The sequence below is a fragment of the Rutidosis leptorrhynchoides genome, chromosome 2 (assembly GCF_046630445.1).
Source record: "Rutidosis leptorrhynchoides isolate AG116_Rl617_1_P2 chromosome 2, CSIRO_AGI_Rlap_v1, whole genome shotgun sequence".
NCBI lineage: Eukaryota > Viridiplantae > Streptophyta > Magnoliopsida > Asterales > Asteraceae > Rutidosis > Rutidosis leptorrhynchoides.
The window spans coordinates 295,343,790-295,358,031 of record NC_092334.1 but is presented as its reverse complement, the minus strand read 5'-3'; the positions used below and the strand labels follow the sequence as shown (position 1 = coordinate 295,358,031).

Below are 14,242 nucleotides of genomic sequence, written 5' to 3'. Positions count from 1 at the left end.
CGATTATTGAATCGATTGTTATTTAAATAAGTTAATTAGAATATTTGAGAAGTCAGAGTAAATGATAGTATATAAACGATTCATACCAATTTATGTTATATTATGAAAATGATTTTAAACTAAATAATAAACTTTGAAATATAATTAGTTTGAGAAACTAAATATTATATTATTTTTAACATATATAAATTTATATTTCTAAATAAAAATATATATATTTTACAAAGTGATAAAATATAATATTAACTTAGTTATATAACACTTTGATTTAAAATAATATTTTTATATATATTAGTAAATAACGAAACGTTGATTTTTAGAAGCAAATAACCAAAACAATCAAACGTTCAAATTACATATAGAGTGATATAGTTTATTGACAATTTAAGCCTATTTTTTGATAAAGGTACACGTCGCATATCGATTAAAACAAGTTTTCTAAGCGTACGAGCCGATGTTCGATAAACCGGAACCAAGACACATGTTGAGCGACAACGAACGAATTATCGAAACTAAATTTACAAATTAACTGTGCAAAGGAATATAATATAATATATATATAATTATATGAATTAAATATATTATATATAAAATATTATTTAAAAACTGTCGGCAGCACGAGGTTAAATGAATTTGAGCCACCCCAGCTAGCCATGCGATCGCATGGCCAAACCAAAGAAGACCCATGCGATGGCATGGGGTCAGAACCCAGGCCACATTATAAAACTCGTTCGATTTATGATTTTTACACACACATCTATCCACCTCTCTCTCTTTTACTTTGTATTATATATTTATATTATTATTATTATTACTATTATTATTACTATTATTATTATTATTATTATTATTATTATTATTATTATTATTATTATTATTATTATTATTAATATTAAGATTAATATTATTATTAATCTTATGATAAGGAGTATCATTATTATTAGTATTAGTATTATTATTAGTATTATACATAAAATAGTACGACGAGGTTCTGCTCGCATGTTTTCAAAATGATTTTTCGAGCGGGATAGAGCTAAGAAAATTATGGGTTATAGCTATGGAGGTTATGAGTAATGTTCGGGTATGCTCGTGAGGTCAATCTATTGTTTATCATCTCCATCGCGTCAATGTATTTTCCTGCAATATTGAATCGCAATATTGATATGTGAGAGCACTCATATATTATATTTTATATGATTATAGTGTATCCCTGACTAGTGCTCGAGTAGATATGATTATGCATGCTTGTATGTTAAATTTCGTCATTAAATAGTCTATGATAGATCATGAATTTAATACCTATGCTACTAGGATAAGGTATATGATATGCATGTCGTTGGAAAGCTAACGAAAAATCAATAACTTTCATTTAGAAATCGTGCGATTTCGATGAACGGATTAAAAGATATGGTCAACTAAATTATTATTAATTTTAGTATTATTATTGTTAAAATGATTATTATTACTATCGTCCTTATTATGGTCGTTATCATTATTATTATTATTATTATTATTATTATTATTATTATTATTATTATTATTATTATTATTATTATAAGTATAATTATTAAAAACTGTTATTGTTATTATTATTACTATCGTTATTATTATTAAGGTTATTATTAATATTATTATTATTATTATTATTATTATTATTATTATTATTATTATTATTATTATTAGAATTATTAGTATTATCATAATACTTATTAGTATCATTATCATTAAAACTAATATTAGTATCATCTAATTATTTTGATTGTCATTATTATCATTATTATGAATGCGATATATAAGAGGACTAAAATCTATTAAACAAATCGACTATGAAATAATGAGTATAAGTATCATGATGAAATTATAATATTGTAAGATATTGATTTAGGTAAAAACATCATTTTCATTATTTTTATCATTATTATTATTAGTAAAAGTATTATTAATATTAAAACTATCATTCTTATTAAAATTATCATTTTTAATAGAAATATTATTGTTATTATAAAATATCATTATTATTATCATTTTAGTATTATTATTATTATTATAAATTTTATCATTTTGAATAGAATTATTATATTTATAAAATATTATTATTATTACTATTAATATTGAAAAGTATCATTATTATTAAAATTATCATGATTAGAATTATCATTTTATCATAATTAATATCATCATTAGTAAATATAAATATTGTTATTATTATTAGTAGAATAGAATAATAATAATAATTATTATTATTACAAAATAATACAACTTTTACTTATTATTATTATTATCAAAATTATTTTATCAAATGATTATGTGATACAAAGATATTTTACCACACGTAATATAATTACATCAATAATACATACCCTATGTTTTATGATATTAAGTGAACGTTATAAATTTTAGTACTTAAGATATATAAAATTGTATTTTTATCATATTTAAATTTTAATATAAATTTTTATTTATTAATAAATGACTTGTATTATTTATTCTAATAGAATCTGATAAATATATTGAAATATATAAAACGACTATATTTATGTTAAATAATAAACATGTATAGATTTTGGAAATTATTTTGGGTCAAGTTGACTTTTGTTGACTTTTGCATGAGAATCTCGAGCATTAGGATTGTGATACACAACGACTTGACCTAATTTGTTAGATAAATATTGACCAGCATATAAATGTATATACTTAATATAGGTTCATGAATCCGAGGCCAACCTTGCACTTGTTCAATGCCGTCATATGTATTTTTTACTACGAAATACAGTATCATGAGTTTCATTACTCCCCTTTTAAATGCTTTTGCAATATATATTTTAGGGATTGAGAATACATGCGATGTTTTATAAATGTTTGATGAAATAGACACAAGTACTCGAAAATTACATTCTATGGTTGGATTATCGAAATCGAATATCGCCCTTCAAGTCTGGTAACCTAAGAATTAGGGAAATGGCCCCTAATTGACGCAAATCCTAAAGATAGATCTATTGGGCCTAACAACCCCCATTCATCTCTATGGATGGCTTTAGTACTTCGAGATTATTATTATACAGACGTCGATGTTTGTGGGGATATTCTATGTATTATGGTTATTGTCGGTTACCAGGTGTTCAATCCATATGAATGATTTTTATGAAGATGGCTTTATGCATGCATGATGTTTATGAGAAATGGAAATATGAAATCTTGTGGTCTATTAAAAATGATGAAAATGAATATTGATGATAAACTAATGAACTCACCAACCTTTTGGTTGACACTTTAAAGCATGTTTATTCTCAGGATTGAAAGAAATCTTCCACTATGCATTTGCTCAAATTAAAGATATTACTTGGAGTCATTCATGGCATATTTCAAAAGACGTTGCATTCAAGTCATTAAGTTCATTAAAGATTGATTAAGCAAATGACATATTCGGTCATTTTTAGTTGGATATTATGAAATGGTATGCATGCCTATCAAATTTCGATGTAATGAAAGTTTGTCTTTAAAAATGAATGCAATGTTTGTAAAATGTATCATATAGAGGTCAAATACCTCGCAATGTAATCATATGTTATTGTAATCGTTCTTATGGATTAGGACGGGTCATCTCATTTGATGCGCATGATGCCTCTATGCAGCGATACTTGGAACTGGTGCACAAATTAGGAAATGAATTTGATGTATTCCGACTGATGCATTTACCCCGGGGACAAAACAAGAAAGCAGACGCGCTCAGCAAATTGGCCGCCTTAACCTTTTATCATCTGCTAAAGAATGTATGGGTTGAAGTGCTAATGGAGAAATCGATTGATGAGAAGCTAACCATTGCGCCCATCGAAGACGAAGACCCAAATTGGATGACATCGTTGGTAAAATTCTTAATTGAGAGTGAGCTTCCGGCAGACGTAAAAGAAGCACGAATGATTCACGTGAAAGCCCCCATGTACGTGTTAATTGAAGGCATATTGTACAGGAAGTCTTACCTGGGGCCAAGCGTGTTGTGCATTGGTCAGAATCGGGCGAAGGAGGTGCTCCGAGAGGTTCATGAGGGGTATTTTGCCTTGTATTCAAGATATAGAACTATTTCTGCAAAAGTGATGTGCATAGGGTATTTCTGGCCCACCATCCATAACCATGCAGCAGAAGTTGTAAGGGCATGCCAATCGTGTCAACAACACGCACCAATAAGTCGAGCACCGCGACACCCTATGATACCGATAATGACTGCATGGCCATTTTGTAAGTGGGCCATCGACATTGTCGGTCCAATTACTGCGTGCTCAGGTATGCATGAAATAATACACTTGTGTAATACTTCACAATATACGTGCTTTAACAGTATTTACACTATTGTTGCTTGCTCAGGAGGAATAAAATTCTTGGTGGTAGCAATCGATTACTTCACTAAATGGGTGGAGGCAAAAATATTGGCAACAATTACTAGCAGGCACATTTGAAACTTCTTTTGGGAAGATAATGTGTGCAGGTTTGGTATCCCCAATGAAATTATTAGTGAAAACGGCACTCAGTTTGAGGGCGAGCCCTTTAGGACATGGTGTCGAGAACTGAATATTAAGAAATCTTTTACTTCAGTCGCTCACCCACAGGAAAATGAACAATGTGAAGTAACGAACAGAGATATCGTGAGGGGAATAAAAGCGCTTTGGGCTTGTATGGAAATGAGTGGGTTGATGAGCTCCTAAAAGTTTTGTGGGAGCATCGCACTACTCACAAGAATAGCACGGGTGAAACGTCATTCAGCTTGATCTACGGAATGGAGGCTGGAATCCCCGCTGAATTGTTGGTTCCAATGAAGCGCATGCGAAGCTTTAATGAGTCAAGTAATGATGAAGGCTTGCGGGCTAACCTAAATATGCTAGAGGAGCGCAGAGAGATAGCAGCCATACGTGAAGCCGTCAACAAATAGAAAATCTCTAAGTATTATGATAAGCGCGTCAAGCCAATGTCATTCAGATTTGGGGATTATGTATGGCACAACAATAAGGCAAGTCGATCAGAGAATACTAGGAAGTTGGGCCCAACTGGGAAGGCCCTTATGAAGTTATTAGCACAAGTGCAATGGGATCTTATATCCTAGCAAAAATTAATGGAGAACGAGTGCCTCGTAGTTGGCATGTAACCAATTTGAAAAGATGTTACATATAATTGTCAGGCTACAGCACCAGGTATTGATCACCCCCGCTCTTTTAAGCACTTGGATTTTTTAGTTTACTTAAAAAAAAATTTATTTACTTGTAAGACATTTCGTATTTCTTTCATGGTTGTAATAAGTTGTCATTTGGATATGGCTTATGGATTTGATATTTTACAATAAATAAATTTAATTTTTTGAATAGAAGTGTTTTGTTACATTTCGATGCACAATATGATAGCAATTACGTGCATCCATCCTCCTTAAGGGATGATCTCTAGCTCCCGCATGGCAGAAACCTGTTTAGTTACAAGGCTAGATTTTAGGGTGGGTAACAGACATTGTTTTGTCTAGACCAATGCACTCTCGCAGACTAGACGACTGCAAGTCATGACTATAAATGACAAACATTGGGGTTGCTTGCCCATTAACCTAAGTGTTGGGTCACTTGGAAGACTCTAGATGTTTTACTTAGTAATGCAATGAAAAGCGTCGACTATGTGCACAATAGTGTAGCATCAGTTAGCATTATTAAATTTGGAGTATAAACAAGTATATATTGGCTTGTATGCAAACAAATATTTAAGTTGTAAGAACTTAAAATGCCTATTGACGCGAACAATATGATAAGGAATGATATTTAGTTACTTTACTTATAGAAACAAAAGATGTAAAGCATTACATTGACTAAATTGTACTATTACAAAAGAGGTGCATAGAGCGCAAACATTAGTGCGCAGGACATTATAATGAAATTGAAATTTAAACTACGAACAGAAAAGTAAAGGGTGGCTCATCGGTAACGTTTCCCTACACTAATGGTAACAATCCTTCGAACCCTCGCCCGCAGCAATCGGATTACTCCATGTGAACAGGAAAGGAAAAATAAAACTAAAAGGTGGAGAGCGCGCCCATAGTGTTAAAATCACCTCATGAAGCACACTCATAACAAGTACACCCCCTAGGAGTAGTGTGCGCAAGCGGCCAAATGCAGCTAACGAAGTCTGCTCATGGTGCACCCAAGACCCCCACGCTCCATGCAAAAAAGAACATCACATGACGCCTTACCGAGCGCATCCTGTGACCCCACACTACGAGTAATGGATTGCAAACTTACAAATTCATTTTAGCAAGATCATGCACCGAAACTACAGGATCGGAGATTGCATTCACAAGGGGATGGATGGTGATGTTTTTTAGCTCCTTGCTGGATTCGACTACTCTCTCATAAGCGTTGTCTTCAAGCTGGTTAGTATTGATCTAAGGAATGACAGAGGGAACTTCAATGTTTTTCGAGATTAGATCCCAGAACCTCACCCTCTCAAGTGCTTTGGCTGCTTTGAGATCTTGAGTGTAAAGCTATGTAACGATGGAAGCGCCAAGAACATGGGTGGCAACGTTAGAAGCGCGACCCTTAGATTTGTCTAATTCTGTCACATGGCATCACGGCCTGCAGTAGCTTCGTCAACCGGCGCGGTGAGATCATTTTTCTTGAAGGTGAGAAAATCAAGATTGGAGTTGGAAACAGTAAGCCGTTCCCTGAGCACCTTATTCTCCTCCTCGTAGTCGACCTGTGAAGACAACAAATCAACTTTTTCCTTTTTCAAGGATTCAACAGTGGCCTCATCTGTTTTCAATGCTTCATTGGCCACTTTCAACTGGGTTTTCAAAAGCTGCACTCTCTTCTGTAGCTGCCCAGTCAAGTGAAGACTATCACGATGGGTGCGCTCAGTACTTAACCTATCGCAGTCCATTGCCCATGTCATGAACGAAAGCTGCGTGTCAAAGTTCAACTTCTACTCTGGTGTCATTTCTCCAACTCTTGAATAATACCAGCAGGAGCGCACCCCTGCATGTATAGATTCTGCTCAAGCGCGGTGCGCTTAGAAATGGTCAGAATTAAAGACAGGTTATCCACTTGAATGTCAACATATCGATTGTTGTTCAGTATCAGCACCCAAGTAGAGGGCATGACATCGACTCAGCTAGCAACAGGGGTTGAAGATGATGGAGCAATAATGTAACACCCCGCCAAAATCGCCATTGACGCGGATGTTAACTCTGGTCCCAGTGCTCGGCTTGACTTCTAAGTAACAGCAGAGTTCTACAGCGGAAGCAACATATCTAAGTACCTGAGACAAATATGCTTAAAAGAGTCAACCATAAATGGTTAAGTGAACAACATAGGTTTAATAGTTATAACAAGTTTTTAGACCACAAGATTTAGTTTAGGGTTGACTGATATAAAATCAATCAATAGAATGAAGTGTGTTTATTAATTTAATGAATATATTAACAGTGACCGTATAAAATCAATCAATAGAATGAAGTGTGTTTATTAATATAATGAATATATTAACAGTGACCGATAAATTTTGTTTATTAATATAATGAATATATTAACAGTGACCGATAAAGTTTGTTTATTAATATAATGAATATATTAACAGTGACTGATAAAGTTTGTTTATTACTATAATGAATATATTAACATTGACCGTTATTGTCAACAGACAAAGTATGTTTACTAATATAACGAATTATATTAGCAGTGACCGTTATTGTCAACAGACAAAGTATGTTTACTAATATAACGAATTATATTAGCAGTGACCGTTATTGTTAACAAACAACATGTAATGGATAAAATTTGAGTACTTGCGTCTATTCATAAAAACAGTTTAAAAATAAGCATGTGTCTCACCCCAAAGTTTATAAAACAGTTAAGAAATTGTAAAAAGAGGGGCTATGAAGTTCACCTTAATAGCAGATAGATATTCCACGCAAGTTATATGATCGAAGTGTTAAACAAGAAGATCTCAACCTAGAGATATTAAGTTCGATTGGTTAATGTCTAATAGACATAAAGTTTGTTTATTAATATAGCAATCTATATTAACAGTGGCCGTTTTCGAGAAAATTATATTTATATAAGTGATAATATACTTAGTGTAAGTTAAGTGTTAATATATAATTAAGTGTATAAGTTATACTAAAAATAGTATTATTATTTACCTTAATCAACTATTATGTATACTTATCATTATATGTTACATATATAAATATACTACTATGTGATACATACATATATATATTCTTTACTATTATTATACATGTATGTATTCATAACTATATGGTATATATATATATATATATATATATATATATATATATATATATTTATATATATATTAGCTGTATGTGTTACATATATAATAGTGTAAGATGGTACATATACATATACTTATTACTTTTCATTATTATGTTTACTAACTTATATAACTTTACATAATGAACATTCATACACACAACACGCGTACATATACATACATATATTCACACACATATACATGTATGTATATATTTACTATACACACACATATATCTACAAGTATACACGTACATACATACGTATGCATGCAAGCATGCATGTTTATATATCATTAATTATTAATCAACATCACATAAAATCATACCCTTTTAACATTCTTATATACTTATAATTCATCGTACATTCTTTACTATCATAATCATAATCATAATTCCTAATCTCATTAACCATAATCCTTATTATTAATAATTAACAAATTATTAATACTTCATAATCATACTTTTAACCTTATCCATAACTATTATAATTATTCATACAAGATTCATACTTTACTTTTTCAAACCATATTCAATCTTTTATTATTATTTTTTTAACATCTTCAAATATTCATAATACTTGTTCATGTTAATCATAATCATAATCTTTCATGCACCATATCATAATACTTATTAATTATAATTTCTAACATTCCTATTAATTTACAAATTATTAACACTTTATAATCATAATAACTTTATTACTTTTAGCTTAACCATGATCTTTTATCATACTTTTATCTTTTTTTTTCATTAGTTCATAAACTAATCATGTTCATTATATTTATTCATTCATATTCATAATTCATTAATAATACTTAAACATAATACTTGTTATCATCTTAAAAGTAATAGATTAAAACAAGATTAAACTAGGGTTTATTAGGTATACCTTAGGGATTAAAGACCAAGGCTTATGATGATGATGATTATGCGAATAAGGAACAGAAACCAGCAGCAGCAAGGACGACCTAAAACAAGTTTTCTTGGGCTGTTTTAACTCGCAGACTCAGCAGGTACAGCTGCAACTATGCAGCAACAATGAGATCGTTTTAAGGGACTGTTTTGATCACGAAAACAAGCAGCAACTCAGCAAGTATCGAGCAGCAACTATGGTTTGATGATGGACTGTTTGGATGTTGAAACAGAAGCTGAACAACAGCAGAATAAATGGCAAATTGTAGGCTGCAGGAGGTGATCAAATGGGATGTTTTAGGGGCTGTGTTGGATGGGTTTGAATGTCGACTCGCAGCAGGTTTGGAGAGGGTTGATGTGTCGACTAAAAAGCTGTGAAGGTGGCTGCTGGTGAGCTGAAACCGGTGGTCGAATTGCAGGCTTGTGGAAGGCCTGTTTGGTCGACAAAAGAGGTAGTGATGGGGAGGTGTATCATGTCGACTAAAGCAACAAAAGGGAGATGATTTGGACTGCAGAAATAGTCGACCAAAACACAAGGGAAAAGGATTTAATTATGATGCTAAAATTTGGGAAAACATGAGGCTTTATATAGGGTGTATTTAGTAGTCCTAATCCCATTAGAATTCTAAGGATTACTTGGTGATCAAGCTCTTGAATTGGTATTAGACTAGGATTAGGAGTGACTTATGGATCAAGCTTCTCTTTTTTTTTTTAAATATAACCGATTTTTTTAAATATATATATATATATTATTATTATTTTTTTTCGGCATTAATACTTCTATAATTTTTTTTTATATTTAAGATTACATTTTATTTTAGTTATTAGTCGCTAACATTTTTAAATTTCAAATTTGGTTCCAATAGTTATATAATGTCACATTAATACTTATAGTTTATATTTTAGGGTTAGGGTTTAGTATTAAATATCAAATTGTATTAGGGTTTGGGTCTTAATTAATAAATTAAAGTATTAATTATGATTATTAATTAGGAACGGATAACAACCCTAATGATAGTATACTCAATAAGACAATGAAACCCTAAGAGAAATTTGGTAAATTCAGAATGGAAAAGTGAGGGTTGTTATAGTACCTCCCCGTTAATTTAAACTTCATCCCGAAGTTTTAGGAAGACTTCTCGAATGCATCAACTGTTGAGAATAGATGTGGATATTTTTGCTTCATCTGGTCTTCACATTCCCAGGTATACTCGGGGCCTTTTCGTGAATTCCAACGGATCTTAACAATAGGAAATATTGCCCTGTACTAAGCGTTTGAATCTTATGAACCATAGCTTATATAGGTTCTTCTATGTAGTGTATTTTATTATCAATGCAGAGGTCGTTCAAAGGAATAATATGAGTGTCACCTGACTAAGTTTTCTCAAAAGGGATGAAGATGTCATACAAGCTTTTCAGTAAGCTGGGTGCATGAAACGCGGCATGAACATTACTAGGCTCTAAACCTCGAGTGTTTATGCCACAATACTTGGGCAGAAAAACAGATAGGAGTACGTGGAGATTTTGGCCATGTAGTTTGATGCATGGCTTGTGTTTGATATAGTTGGTGTTTAGATTTTAGTTCCAGAAGATTAACCATAGGCATGATGCCTATGATTTTCAAGGGAGGCAAAATGAGATGCCAGCCGAGGGGTCATTAATCTGGCTTATATGCAAAGCAATCCATGATTACTAAGTTGCCCTCAAAAATGGTCTTGTGGAAAAGATGTTGTCCAATATATACAATACATGTGAACTTATCCTCGGAAGAAATTTTGGAGGCACACTGTCGAATGTAACTTTATGATTACGATTTCCGTTAGGTCGAAACAGAGGTCGAACCCTTATCTAGGATAATCATCTAGTTGCAACCAACGAGGAGGGATATTTGGAGTAAACAAATAAATGTCATATACATTTAAGGTATCTCCTTTAAAGAGGATAGCGAGGATTTTAGATTCCCATTACTAAAAGGAAATCGTATGGGAGGTGTGATCTCTGATCGAGTTAGACGTTCTTGCACCTATGGCAAGTCGATCTATCATTCACTTATGAGTTTAAGTGCGGATGAGAAGAAATGGGAATCATTGGGTATAGGAATAGTTTTCACTAGGTGAGAAAATCTCCCAAAAAAAAATTTTCTTGTACCACAAAATATAGAATTATAGATTTGATGTTCACGAGGGTGTTGTGGTTTAACCGTGAGATATTAGAAGTATAATCCTCTCAACGGTCAACCTCAAAAGGGGAAAAGTTGACGAGAACATAGAGTTTTGAATGATGAACTTAATGATAAGTTTCGAAGGGTAAGAGGAATTGTGATTACTACATGGTGTAGAATAATACGAAAATTTTATATAAACAAGTAATGAAAATTTTATAGAAGTTCGAGTCGTTTAAGGTAACAATTTAAAAAGGAAGCGAAGTTCTTAGTAAAACTAGAGTTATGTACAACATGTAAAATATCTTTTGAATAAAAGAATTGATTGAAAAAGAGTGAGAGTATAATTTTATATGTACTAGTCAAAATAAGTAAAGGTAAATTTTATTTACTTTTTTTTTGTAAACATATACGATTTTTTTTTTAAATTTGCACGAATGGAAGTAAATAAATTTATTTTATAAAATTTCGAGAGGATCGCCCAGTAAAACAGTGTATGTAAAATTTTGGTAACAAAATTTTCATATTTCGGAGATTACGAGTTGGAAAAAGATCGATGAAGATCGAGTGAATGATTTTTGAAAATATTGGGGGATATTTAAGCAAAAATGTTACGAGTTAATGAAAACCATTGAATTTGAATGTGGTTAAAGTTCTTGGAATTGAAAACGTTCATGTGTGAAGCTGTTGCTGACAAATGAGATATGAATGGTAGAGTATGAGAACGTGATAGTGAATGTGGTGTCTATAATATCTTCGTTTGAATATTCAAATGAAAATCTTGTGAGTGGTTGTAGCTTATCTTCGACAGGTTTCCTAATGGGTTTATGAAAATCTACACTAGGAGCGTAATTGTAGATAACAGGAGGCATGCTTCGAAGAAGTTTCGGGGGTGTCCCTTCAAGTCACTTAAAAACAGGTATCCTTCCTTCCAGCGGGAATGTGATAATTAAGCGTCAAGAGATAAGTTGTTTAAGAAAGAAATAATGTCAAGCTTTACAACTTTTATGGCATAGGAGAATTTGTTAATCAACTCATGGGTATGAGATAGATAGTTTGATCATAACGATCTCTTCGTATATCTATAAATCAGATGATAATTACCCTTCTTGTAATAACATTAAGATTTTTGAATGAATGGCTTGGAAATTTTTCTTTGATTCACTTTCTATTCCATATGTCATGATATTGGAATTTCTATATGAATTACCGTAATATAATCACGTCGGCCAAGCGTCATTATATTTCACTAATTCATACTTCCACTTCAATAACACCTCATATGGTCAGGACATGTGATCAAAGTTAGATAGTTGACGTTGGAATGTTGAGTCATGAGTGACATCTCTTCGCGTGAGTCAAAGGAAACTTTGAATCATAATGGCGAAGTTAGGTCATAAGATATGTATGGATATGATAACAATCACACACAAACCGATCCTTTAGAGTTGGGATCAGGCAAGATGATAGGGTTTTGGCTTGATATCCTTAGGAAAGGATACAGAATATAAAAAGAGGTAAAAGCATGTACTAAGATCAATTGGCATTATAAAGATTAAAGGAAAGCACTTAAAACTAAGACAGAAAAGGTTATAGACCTAAAGATTGCTAAGGCACACATAGAATGCAATCCTGGTTCTCTGTAACAAGCGTTAGCTCTCATAATGAGATAGGTATGGTGGCATTCTATTGTTGGAATACAAGTAAGTCATGGCTCTTATTCTAAGAGTCAGACGTGTAAGTATAGTTCCTATAGCAAAGTGTTTCTAAAGATTTGAATGGTATAGGAGTTCTAGGCATAACAAATATAAGTGAACTTAATGCACATAATCTAGATTGTAATGCAAATAATCAACGCAAATGAACAACTTGGTTATAGACTAGACTCACTAATGCATCCTAACTATTCATGTTAGTCACACTAATGTAACCTAGTTCCCTATAACCAGAGCTCTGATACCAACTGTAACACCCCGCCAAAATCGCCATTGAGGCGGATGTTAACTCTGGTCCCAGTGCTCGGTTTGACTTCTAAGTAACAGCAGAGTTCTACAGCGGAAGCAACATATCTAAGTACCTGAGACAAAACATGCTTAAAAGAGTCAACCAAAAATGGTTGAGTGAACAACATAGGTTTAATAGTTATAACAAGTTTTTAGACCACAAGATTTAGTTTAGGGTTGACTGATATAAAATCAATCAATAGAATGAAGTGTGTTTATTAACATAATGAATATATTAACAGTGACCGATAAAGTTTGTTTATTAATATAATGAATATATTAACAGTGATCGATAAAGTTTGTTTATTAATATAATGAATATATTAACAGTGACCGATAAAGGTTGTTTATTAATATAATGAATATATTAACAGTGACCGATAAAGTTTGTTTATTAATATAATGAATATACTAACAGTTACCGATAAAGTTTGTTTATTAATATAATGAATATATTAACAGTGACCGTTATTGTCAACAGACAAAGTATGTTTACTAATATAACGAATTATATTAGCAGTGACCGTTATTGTCAACAGACAAAGTATGTTTACTAATATAACAAATTATATTAGCAGTGACCGTTATTGTTAACAAACAACATGTAATGGATAAAATTTGAGTACTTGCGTCTAATCATAAAAACAGTTTAAAAATAAGCATGTGTCTCACCCCAAAGTTTATAAAACAGTTAAGAAATAGTAAAAAGAGGGGCTATGAAGTTCACCTTAATAGCAGATAGATATTCCACGCAAGTTATATGATCGGAGTGTTGAACACGGAGATCTCAACCTAGAGATATTATGTTCGATTAGTTAATGTCTAATAGACATAAAGTTTGTTTATTAATATAGCAATCTATATTAACAG

General features: G+C 32.0%; 1 protein-coding gene across 1 annotated transcript; it reads left to right on the top strand.

Moving 5' to 3' along the window:
• Positions 1–3,626: 3,626 nt before the first annotated feature.
• LOC139888718 (uncharacterized) lies at positions 3,627–4,921 on the top strand. Its single transcript, XM_071871711.1, has 3 exons — positions 3,627–4,278; positions 4,360–4,412; positions 4,631–4,921. Exons 1-3 carry the CDS (start codon positions 3,627–3,629, stop codon positions 4,919–4,921), a joined length of 996 nt encoding a protein of 331 aa, XP_071727812.1.
• The last annotated feature ends 9,321 nt before the right edge of the window (positions 4,922–14,242 follow it).

Excerpts from the sequence above, each read along its gene's own strand:
- LOC139888718 (XM_071871711.1), top strand. The coding sequence starts at position 3,627 with ATGCAGCGATACTTGGAACTGGTGCACAAATTAGGAAATGAATTTGAT. Across the intron at positions 4,279-4,359 it reads TCCAATTACTGCGTGCTCAG|GAGGAATAAAATTCTTGGTG; the intron begins GTATGCATGAAA and ends TTGCTTGCTCAG. Across the intron at positions 4,413-4,630 it reads ACTTCACTAAATGGGTGGAG|AGATATCGTGAGGGGAATAA; the intron begins GCAAAAATATTG and ends AGTAACGAACAG.